Raw genomic sequence first — 12,316 nt, forward strand, 5'->3', positions numbered from 1 at the left:
ACAAATAATCTTTAGCTTTAAGAATTACATGAGAAATTATCTACATGTCATCATAACCACAACATGAGATTTGGATGATATAGCCTATGGTACATTTTGGGAATCTAATTTTAGCTTAGAATATTCAACGTTTCCAAATACAGAGGTTCTAAAAAAATTGCTTAATACCAAATATATAAAATATTATTAGTATTTAGTTAAATTTGGTAAATTTTAGCCTTATAAAGCAGCATGTAGAAAGATAAATCAATCCATCATTCTAAAATCTTTATTAAAAATAAAAGAAGGGAGGAAACAAAAAAAATAATGGATACTAAAATAATTTTCTCAATTGTATCTCTATTGTTCATAAATTTCTCTGTTGTTCAAGCACAGCCAGCTGTTTTTGATATAACAAAATTTGGTGCAGCACCTGATGGAAAAGCAGATGCAAGTAAGGTATAAACATATAATTCACCCATGAATATTAGAATATTAGCTAAACTTAAAATTCTTACCTTTCTCTTTCCTTTATCTTTTAGGCTATAGCAGATGCTTGGAAAGAGGCTTGCGCAGCAGCAGGATCTAGCAAAATATTGATTCCAGCAGGGAAATTCTTGGCAGGTATAGTGAATGTTACAGGTCCTTGCAAAGGGGCAATAGAGGTAGAAGTTCAGGGAACCGTGCAAGCCCCACCAGAGCTTACAGGGGGAGATGGTTGGTTTAATTTTAACCATATTGATCAATTCACACTGTCTGGAAAAGGAACTTTAGATGGTCAAGGACAAGTTGCATGGAAGGGAGTATCTTGTGACAAAGATCCAAAAAGTTGCAAGAAACATCCTATGGTACTTTTTTTTTAGTTTACATGATATTACAAAATGTTACTAATTTAAATTTACCATAAATTGTAATTACGTACCAAAACTTTTCTAAAATGCTTTTATTGCTTTACATTTTTCATCAGAATATAAGGTTTAACTTCATTACCAAAGGCTTAGTTCGTGACATAACGTCTCTTAATAGCAAGTACTTTCACGTCAATGTATTGGGATGTGACGACTTCACATTTGAAGGCTTCAAAGTCAGTACACCTGAAGGTAGCCTTAATACGGATGGAATTCATATTGGGCGATCAAAGGGAGTGACTATATCTAATGCCAAAATAGGCACGGGTGATGATTGTATCTCTATTGGTGATGGAACCGAAAATCTAAAAATCACAAAAGTGGCATGTGGACCTGGTCATGGCATCAGCATAGGGAGCTTGGGGAAGTATGAGAATGAAGATCCTGTTTCCGGAATTACTGTTTCCGATTGCACCCTCACCGGTACAACTAATGGTGTTAGAATTAAAACTTGGCCTGCAATGTTTCCTAATACTGCAACTAATATTCATTTCCAAGATATTACTATGGAAAATGTCTCCAATCCTATTATTGTAGATCAAATGTATTGTCCATGGAACAAATGCAATAAAAAGGTGATAACTGTTCCAAAACAATATATTATTATATGATAATTACTTATTGTTTGTATAAATAATTATTTCTTCTCTTTTTTTTTTTTTCCAGGAACCATCTAAAGTGAAGATTAGTGATGTTAGCTTCAAAAATATAAAGGGAACTTCTGCAACTGCTCTTACCGTTCAACTTATATGCAGCAGTGGAGTCCCATGTGAAAAAGTGGAACTTGCGAACATTGACTTGACATATAGTGGTCCTGAAGGCCCAGCAAAATCTGAATGCATTGATGTTAAGCCAACAATTGTAGGGAAGATTCCAGAGGGATGCAAATAGAAAGTCACATCTACTGTTACATATTTTTTTGTAGTTAATTATATATAGAGGAACATTAAGTGCTCTCCTACTATTAATATCCGACAATTATTGAGAAAAAAATTATTTATTATTTTTTTAATCATACCTTGTTGTTACAATTTTTTAACTGATGAAAAAAGAAATCAAATATTGCTATTTTTTTTTAAAAAAAAATTTGCTAGTATATTTTATTATGCGGCATTCTATTTTACATAGCAAAATTATGATTAATTTTATCCGTTGTTTGAAGCTAATAATATAACCCATTATCATATATGGTATTGATACTAATTTAAATAAAATTAGTAGTTCAAAATAAAATAGAAAGTTTATTACTGTTTAAATTTTGTTTTAAAAGTTTTAAATAGAATTTTTATGAGGAAGAAATTATTCAAAGGGTTTAATTTTAACTTATTTTTAACTAATAGTCAATTACAAAAGGAGAATAATCAACGGAAATAGGGTAGCATACACTTAGGCTAAATTGTGAATGGTTGAGTTGAGTGAATTTTGAGAGAGAGAGGAAAAATAATTAGTGGCTGTAAATTGTTTTTTATCTTATAGTTGACATATGTTGAATACGTTTCTTTATAGAAAATTACACTTACACTACTATATTATTTCATATTAGAAATAAGTTCAATTAAGTCTATATACTTTTCCTCAAGACCAAATAAGCGCAATTCCAAATTTAGGACCAATTAAGTCCTTGTATTTTTGTTGCGGGCCAAATAAGTCCTAACAATATAATATAATATTATGTTTTAATAATAAAATATTTTTTTATAATTTAAAAAATATTAAAGTTAGTTTTTTTAGTTACCATAAAATTTAAAAAATATTAAGACATAATAAATAAGTTTTAAAATTAAAAAAATGAAGTTTTATCATATAAAAAAAATATTATTTTTAAAAAAATATTTTGTTATTAAAAAATAATATTATATTAAATGATGGCTTATGTGATCCTTGAATAATAGTACAGAGGCTGAATTGACCTAAAATTTAAATTTGACTTATTTGGTTCTCGAGTAAAAGTATAAAGACTTAATTGAGCTTATATCCGTTTCATATTTTCCCATTAAATACTTTAAATACTTGAAATATAATTATAATCTATTGAATCCTTAATCTTACAAAAACTGCAAAAATTAAATATAAATTAACCATATAATGGATTATTTATAAAAAGAAGTAAGAAATAGTTTCACTTATTATTAATTGTAGTTGAAAATTAGCTAATTGGACTACAAATTTTCTTTAAAATAATAACAATATATTCTTCTAACTTTATCAACTTATAAAAATTTATAACACTGTTAGGAAGAATTAGTGCACAACCAACAAAATGTATGATCAATTTTTACTTTTTTCTTTATAAACCATCAATAATATGACTAATTTGTGTTTAATTATTATCATTTTTATAAGTTTAAGTGTTGAATAGATTGCAATTTTAGTGAAGGTATTCAATAAGTTAATCTCAATTAGTATAGAGATATAAGTGTATATTGAGATATAAAGAGATAATGTTTGTTCATATGTCTTTTATGATGTATAGAAAAGAAATATTCTCTGCATTGAAGTGGAAAAATAGACTAAAAATATATATTTTTTCTACAAAATTAAATAATACTATATTAATGGGATTAATCGAGTTAAATTGTATTAAGAATAGAATTGAAGGACTAATACTATATGTCGCAGTTTTACAGGAGAATAAGGGTATATTTGGTTTAATGGTTAAATATAATTTCTAGTTGTTCCCAAAACTTTAATTCTCAATACAACATGCCAAATTATCAAATGTTTTGAAAATTTTATTATAATACAAATTATATTTTATAATTTCTTAAATCTCATTCAAAATACTTATATCTCCTTTTATGTTGAAGCCTGAATTCCCTATGCCATAGTATACTCATCAAATAAGAAACAAAGCATGTAAGCTCACCCTCTGCCAAGAGACAAGATTTTAATGTTCCATAATGTCCAATAGAAAAACACTAATATATATTTTATTTTTACTTTTTTTTCCTATAATTTGTTTAAAAAAATGTATTAGAAAACAAAAATTTGACAATCGAGATTTTTAATATGAAAAATTATAACAATACCCTTTGATTAAAAATTGCTAAAACGTTTGAAAATTTGGTATGCCGTGCCACAAAATAAGATTTTAGATTAAATTATAAAATGACATAGAATGTTTGGATTTTCATACCAACAAGCCTATTTAGAGAAAAAAATAGTTATTCTATATGGCATGTCAGACCACGAAAACATAATAAAGAATGACACGTGTTATACCATGCAAATATAAACACTTTCCCAGCTTTAATTTTTAAATTTAGATAAAATCAATAAATAAATGTTTGGTATTTGGCCTTTACTTTTAAGAATTAAATATTTGGATAAAATCAGAAAGACTTACAAAATTTGACTTCTCATACTAATTTTCCTATATAAAATAAATAATATGGGTATATATTAAGTTATTTTTTGTTGAAATAGAAAAAGTATTAATTAATTATACAAAGTTCAGCTGCTTCTGAGTCAGTAGAGCTTTAGCCAGAGGTGAGTAGAATAAACCTTTACGATTTAAAGCAAATAAATTATAAAGTTTTGAGCATGTTCATGCATCATGAATGCCATGTGATGAATTAGGTTGTTTGCATTAGAATTCACGAATATGTTGCATTGCATTTATGATGTTGATGTGGATTGGTTATTGGATGATCCTTTAGTCCTGATATGGTATGATGATGTTACGGCATGATATGGTATGGAAGTCCAGGTTGTACCCATTCTACGTCCCTGGCACTATGTAAGAGAAAGTCCAGGTTGTACCCATTCTACGTCCCTAGCATAGTTGGACTGTATGATATGTTATGTTAAGAGGAAGACCGGTTGTACCCATTCTACGTCCCGGCACAGTTGGATTATGTAGAGGACTATTGGTGACAATACCATCCGAGATGTGATTTGTTGTGATGTGTTGCATTACATGATGGCATGAGAATTTAAATGTTGTTTTTCATTATTCTGCTCACTGGGCTCTAGTAGCTCACCCCTTTCCCTAATCCCCCAGGATTGCAAGTACGGGCTAGACAGAGAAGTCAAGAAGAGTAAAGTCATGTGTTTGTAATAGTTAGAAAGTGGACATGATAAATTGTAAGATGATGTAAAGTTGAATAGTCATGTTATGTATAATGATATTGAGGATTAGAAGTTGTGCTTGACTCTATGGGTATTGTTATCCCCTTTATTACATGATCTCAGATGTTTTATGATGTAGATGTAAACCAACTCAACACATGTTATGCCACCCATTGGGGGCATTGATGAGATCCCACAGAGGGGTCAAGGTTATAGTTATGTTTATGTTTAGTGCATGTACAGGTTGAGTTTGGTGCATGAGAAAATGTATGAAAGAAAAGTTTTAATTTTTATGTATATTGTTGATCATGTATGGGATTAAACAGGTTTTCAGGTTATGTCAGGCTTGCTATGGGTCCCGGCGGCTTTAAGCCGATCTGGATCCTAGCGCCGGTAGCGGTCCGATTTTCGGGTCGTTACAGAATGGTATCAGAGCGCTAGGTTCATATGGTCGGACCTAGAGTGTTGGGCTCATAGATGTTATAGAAGGTCAAGCACAATAGGAAGATCATGTCCACTAGGATAGGATGTAGAGTCCTGTCTTGTTTGATGATGTGAAATGCCATGATTTTATACATGTGCATTAATGCTATGATATTTATGTGATGCAGGTTCATGTGTTTCCACATGAACCATATGATGCTAATGTTTATGTGTTGTGTACTATTTTTCAGAAAACAGGATGAGAGGAACTCGTCGATCTGCATGATTGAATGGAGTGCCACCTGAGGATGAGGGCACGAGCGCCCGTCCTCCTGCATTGCCTAGGGCAATGTCATGTAGATCAAGCAGAGAAAGAGTGTCAAGGGACCCTAGAAGGTCTTTTGATGCTAGCAGAAGGGGGACAGATAGAGGAGGAAGTTCTTCAGATGTGAGGGAGGTTATGGAAGAGGACCAGAGGAGGGATGGGAATCTGGATGTCAGCATGACGGAAGAAGGGACAGGGGAGACACAGGGAGGCGCTCAGGCCTCAGGGTATGGTTTTCCACCCCATTATCCACCCTTTCCACAGGGTTCAGGGTATCCGATGGGAGGCACATCGGATTACTCTAGCTTTAGCCCCTACCCTACCTACATGCCCTATCCACCTTTCTATCCACCTCACCCCCAGTACCCAGCTTATCCACCCTCACCCTTTTATCCTCACCCGGCAAACCCCACCTCGGGGAATGCTGCACCCCCACCTCCACCACCTACAGAACTAGCAGCCCCAGTTACTCAACCTTCTAGATCTAGCTCAGCCAGTGGGAGCAAGGTCAAGATGACCGACTACATGAAACTGGGTGCTCCTCTGTATGAAAAAGGGGATGACCCATTTGTGTATCTTGAAAGGGTTAAGGTGATCACAGATGAGATTGGGGCTGATGACAGTAGAGCCATTCAGATGGCTGGGTTCACGCTTAAGTGCAAGAAGGCACGAGAGTGGTTCAAGAATTATGTGAACCTGAGAGTGGACAGCATGTCTTGGGAGGAGTTTGCAAACGAGTTTGCAGGATGGGCTTTCCCAGATAGTTCAAGGGAGCTGAAGATGATAGAGTTTGAGCAGTTGAGGCAGACGGATGAGATGGGTGTAGAGGAGTTCACAGATAGATTCTTGGAGCTGTTGCCATTTGCAGGGCAAAATCTTGGCTCGGACCAGAAAAGGTCAAGGAGGTATATCATGAAACTCCACTCCAGATATTCCTCTTTGATCCAGTCAGCAGATAGGGAGAGCTTCCATGCCATAGTGGATATGGCCCGGAAAATGGAGGCCAGTGCCATCGTTCAGGGAACAGTCAGACAGTCAGTGACACAGTCTTCTGGTTCCAAGACCCCAGGCTCTTCTTCTCTGAGTGCAGCAGCTTCAGGTAGCAAAAAGTGGAGTAACACCACTAGGAAGCCCAAGAAGAACAAGTTCTGAAACAAAGTCAAGTCCAGTCTGGGATTAGGGAGTGGCTCAAGCTCTGGTGCGGATAATGCAGTTTGTGCAAAGTGTGGTAGGCCACACAGGGGAGTTTGCCGGGCTGGGACAGCAGCCTGCTTCAGATGCGGGCAAGAGGGACACATGGCTCGGGAGTGTTCTAGGGCAGCTTTTGGAACACAGTCCCAGCAGACAGCTTCAGGTAGTGTGGCGCAGCCAGCAGCTCCAGCCACGACTCAGGCCAGTGGCAGAGGTAGAGGGAGAGGAGCAGCCTCTTCTTCAGCGGGTTTCAGAGGTGAAGGTCCATCAGTTCCAGCACGGATCTTCACCATGACTCAACAGGAGGTAGATGCATCTAACACCATGGTGGCAGGTAACTTAGTCATTAGTTGTTCAGATGTGTATGCCTTGATGGACCCTAGTGCATCTCATTCTTTTATTGCTCCAAGAGCCGTCGAGAGGTTGGATCTGATGATCTCTGGGTTAGAGTGTCCTCTCTGGGTCAGTGGACCCAAGTGTGATCCATCAGTGGCAGAGTCAGTCTGCTAGTGCAGTCCAGTCTTTGTTGAGGGAAGATGCCTTTCCGCCGACCTTGTGGTTCTAGACTTGACAGATTTTGACGTCATTCTAGGGATGGACTGGTTATCTACCCATGGTCCTACCTTGGACTGCAGGAACAAGGTAGTCAGGTTCAGAGGTCAGGATGAGTCAGAGGTTGTCTTCAGGTGAGACAGAAGGGGTACACCTAGAGGTCTGATATCAGCTCTTCAGGCTCGTAGGTTGCTTAGGAAGGGATGTCAGGGATATTTGGCTCATGTGAGAGAGCTTAGTAGTCAGGTTAGAGAGCCCGCCTCGGTGCCAGTGGTTAGAGAGTTTCTAGACGTCTTCCCAGACGAGCTGCCAGGTTTACCACCTGCTAGGGAGATAGAGTTCGAGATAGAACTAATGCCTGGAACCCGACTGATCTCTATCCCTCCCTACAGGATGGCTCCAGCCGAGTTGAAAGAATTGAAAGAACAGTTGCAAGAGCTGGTAGAAAAGGGCTTCATCCGACCGAGCAGCTCACCTTAGGGCGCACCAGTCTTGTTTGTGAGAAAGAAGGATGGATCCCTTAGACTTTGTATCGACTACAGGCAGTTGAACAAAGTCACTACCAATAATAAGTACCCATGGCCAAGGATCGACGATCTATTCGACCAGCTAGCAGGAGCGGGTTGTTTCTCCAAAATAGATCTGAGATCGGGGTACCATCAGCTGAGGATCAGAGAAGAAGATGTGCCAAAGACAGCCTTCAGGACCAGATATGGGCATTTTGAGTTCCTTATAATGCCGTTCGGGTTAACCAACGCCCCTGCAGCATTCATGGATCTCATGAACAGAGTGTTTAGCCAATACCTGGATCACTTTGTTATTGTCTTCATAGATGATATCTTAGTGTATTCCAGGAATGCAGAGGAGCATGCCCATCATCTGAGGTTGGTTCTGCAGACCTTGAGGGAACATGGCTTGTATGCCAAGTTCTCCAAGTGTGAGTTCTGGCTGAGGAGCATCTCATTCTTGGGGCATGTTGTATCGGAAAATGGAATAGAGGTGGACCCCAAGAAAGTAGAAGCTGTGGCTAACTGGCCTAGACCCACTTCAGTGACGGAGATCAGGAGTTTCTTGGGTTTGGCAGGTTACTACAGGAGATTCGTCCAGGACTTCTCAAAAGTTGTAGCTCCTCTGACCAGATTGACCAGGAAGATTCAAAAGTTTGTGTGGACCGACCAGTGCGAAGAGAGTTTTGAAGAGCTTAAGAAGAGGTTGACTTCAACACCAGTGTTAGCTCTGCCATCTAGTGATGAAGTCTTTACAGTCTTTTGTTATGCGTCCCGTGTGTGACTGGGTTGTGTACTAATGCAGAATGAAAGGGTAATTGCTTATGCTTCTAGACAGCTGAAGAAGCACGAGTTGAATTACCCCACACATGATCTAGAGATGGCAGCAGTAATCTTTGCACTCAAGATGTGGAGGCACTACCTCTATGGGGTAAAATGTGAGATCTTTACAGATCATAAGAGCCTGCAGTACATCCTGAGTCAAAGAGACTTGAATTTGAGATAGAGGAGATGGGTAGAGCTGCTGAGTGACTATGATTGCAAGATTCAGTATCATCCGGGTAAGGCGAATGTCGTGGCAGACGCCCTAAGCCGGAAGTCACTAGGCAGTCTATCCCACATCACGGCAGAGAGGAGACCAGTGATGAAGGAGTTTTACAAGCTCATTGATGAAGGTCTACAGTTGGAGTTGTCTGGTACAGGTGCACTGATTGCTCAGATGAGAGTGGCACCCCTGTTTCTGGAGCAGGTGGCTTAGAAACAGCATGAGGACCCCGAGTTAGTGAAGATTGCCAGGACTGTGCAGTCAGGCAAAGATAGTGAGTTCAGATTCGACAGCAAGGGGATCCTCCGCTATAGGAGCCGATTGTGTGTACCAGATGATGTAGGGCTGAAAGGAGACATTATGAGAGAGGCTCATAATGCAAGATACAGCGTTCACCCCGGAGCCACCAAGATGTATCAAGATCTGAAGAAGGTTTATTGGTGGCCAGCTATGAAGAGAGAAGTGGCACAATTTGTGTTAGCCTGCGAAGTGTGTCAGAGGGTGAAGCTGGAACATCAGAAGCCGGCTGGAATGCTTAACCCGCTACCTATTCCAGAGTGGAAATGGGAGAATATAGCTATGGACTTCGTAGTGGGATTACCGGCGATGTCCAACAGATTGGACTCCATATGGGTGATTGTGGACAGACTCACCAAATCTGCTCACTTCATCCCTGTCAGGAGCGGCTATTCTGTGGACAAGTTGGCGCAGGTGTATGTTGATGAGATCGTCAGGCTGCATGGGGTTCCTGTTTCAATAGTGTCCGATAGAGGACCCCAGTTCACCTCCAAGTTTTGGCAGAGTCTGCAGAATGCCATGGGTACCAGGTTGGATTTTAGCACTGCTTTCCATCCACAGACGAACGGACAGTCGGAGAGGACCATCCAGATAATAGAGGATATGCTTAGAATGTGTGTGCTGGACTTTGGCGGTTCTTGGAGGCAGCATCTACCTTTGGTGGAGTTTGCCTACAATAACAGCCATCATGCTAGCATCGGGATGGCTCCATATGAAGCTTTGTATGGAAGGAAGTGCAGGTCACCTGTTTGCTGGGAGGAGGTTGGAGAAAAGGCCTTGGCAAGTCCTGAGCTAGTAGAGATCACCAGCAGGGTGGTACCCATAATCAGAGAAAGGATCAAGACAGCTGCAAGCAGACAGAAGAGTTATGCAGATGTCCGCAGAAGGCAAGTTGACAGGAGCGGTTGTCGAAGCCGGTAAAAAATAACCTTCTTGGTTACTTACAATTTACAAGTGCAGATAGTGGTGAAGGATTGTATCCACAGAGAATTGATTACCTATCTATTTATCTCAATCAAGACCAATAGAACTAATTGAAAGCACAAGTGAAAGCAAGTAATCAAAGAGAAATAGAAACAAGTGCAAGGAAAGTAAAAGGGGGGTTTTGAGATGATTTGACTAACAACTATTAAAAGTAATTGAAACAGCAAGTAATTAAAATAAAAGAAGAAATCAATATGAGAAAAGTCTAGTTGAAGATATAGATCCACTTTGGTTGTTTGGGTTGATCATTGAAACATGGTTATCTTGATTGATTCAATAGGTTGGTTATGGGGGTGGAAGACGCTTCTCACCACCATGTCTTTCCTTATGAACAAACTGATTAGGGAACGTCCTCTAACCAATTACTAATCAACAAATTGCCAAGGAACGTCCTTGGGCCATAGGCATCAAAACAATTGCCAATTGCATGAAGAACAAGAAAGATCCAAACCCTAGCTACTCAAACGCATGAGATGATGTTAGATCATGCAATTTCTTGGGTTTTTACACCAAGTGTTCTTAGATCAGAATATTTCCAGCAATTACGGACTAACAAATATCCTAATCCAACAATCAATTAACTTTGCAATTAAGAGTCAAGTGGCCAATTTGATCAAAACAACAAAGCAATCTTAGAATCAAAGCACAATTGCATGAATATTGAATAAAGTCAAAGACAAAAGTTTATGTTCAGATCTCACAACCTTTTAAACAACCTTAGTTTCAACCAAATTTCAACTAGAAAGAGGGTTTCAGCCACTCATGGCTGAACCAAACAGAAAAATAAAAGAAAAGAAAGCAAAAGATGAAGAACTAAGTGGGAGAGAGAGCCTTGGAGCCTTGCCGATTTTTTGGAGATGGAAAACTTGTCTTCTTGTCTTCTTGGAACCTTTAAATAGGTCTTGGGAGGCTGCCTAGGGTTTCATGGAAGTCCAGGAGGCTTTTAGAGGCTGTCCAAAGTGTCCTTGGTGTTGCATGTGCCTTCTTTGTGCATGTATGAAGGCAAAAACGAGTTGCATGTGATTGAAGGCAAGTGGGGGCACTTTGGTCTTTTTACTTGCTGCCCAAGGTCTCCAAGATGTTGCCCAAAGAGTTAAGAGGCTGCCCATGCACTAATAAGGAAGGTAGAGACTCCTTTTGAATTTTGAATGTGCATGGCACTAAGTAGGAAGCATGTGATATTTGGATTTTCTTTCCTTAATAAGGGGGATCTTGAAATCCAATATGTGAATATTGAAGATTTGGATCTCAAGATACTTCCCTTATTTGGCTCCTCAAATATGGCAACTTGGAATATGGCTTCTTGAACAAGGAAAGAGTGCAATAGAGTGCATTTTCGGCTGCCTAAGTTGAGTTTCGGAGGCTGGTCTTGCGTCTGTGTTCTGAAGGTTCGGCGGCCTAACATTAAGATTCGGCGGCCGAAGGTGGTGGACTTTCGTCTCTGTCTGCATGGTTCGGCGGCCGAAGGTGCCGCCGAAGGTTGCTGAGTTTTGGCTTCCGAAAGTTGCCTCCGAAGGTTGCTTCTCTATTTTTGGCTTCTTTTGGCACTTTTAAGAGCGTTTTCTCCAAATTGTTTCTTCACACCTAATACTTGCAAAACATGATTAAAATCACAAAATTAGGTAGAATAGGTGCAAATAAACATCAATAAGATAATGAAAATATGGACTAAATTATGCTCTATCAAATACCCCCACACTTAAGCTTTTGCTTGTCCTCAAGCAAACAAACATAGTCAAATAAGTCTTCTTCCTCTAGATCCTTATTACCACTTAAGCTCATACTCAAGACACCTATTTTGAAGCATTACAATGAAGAATATATGCATGAAGATTACTTACCTCTTTTCCTTGTTTACCTTTGCTTACCATGGCTAGGATTTATTTTCCTCAAGAGAGATCATGCACATTAATTTGTTAAGACTTTTTCTAGCTTTTGGATTGACTTGCCCTTACCTTGAAGTACTTTATTCAAGCTTTTGCACTTTTGAGTTTGCTTGGAAAGGTCACCAACCTATTTTTGATGTGAAGGTTTA

The 12,316-nt window shown here is 38.7% G+C and overlaps 1 protein-coding gene across 1 annotated transcript; it reads left to right on the forward strand.

Annotated features, from left to right (window-relative positions):
- The first annotated feature begins 306 nt into the window (after window positions 1-306).
- On the forward strand, window positions 307-1,778 carry LOC122724638 (exopolygalacturonase-like). The gene is made up of 4 exons (XM_043960169.1): window positions 307-438; window positions 522-827; window positions 947-1,462; window positions 1,554-1,778. Exons 1-4 carry the CDS (start codon window positions 307-309, stop codon window positions 1,776-1,778), a joined length of 1,179 nt encoding a protein of 392 aa, XP_043816104.1.
- The last annotated feature ends 10,538 nt before the right edge of the window (window positions 1,779-12,316 follow it).

The sequence above is a fragment of the Manihot esculenta genome, chromosome 9 (genome assembly GCF_001659605.2).
Source record: "Manihot esculenta cultivar AM560-2 chromosome 9, M.esculenta_v8, whole genome shotgun sequence".
Classification (NCBI taxonomy): domain Eukaryota; kingdom Viridiplantae; phylum Streptophyta; class Magnoliopsida; order Malpighiales; family Euphorbiaceae; genus Manihot; species Manihot esculenta.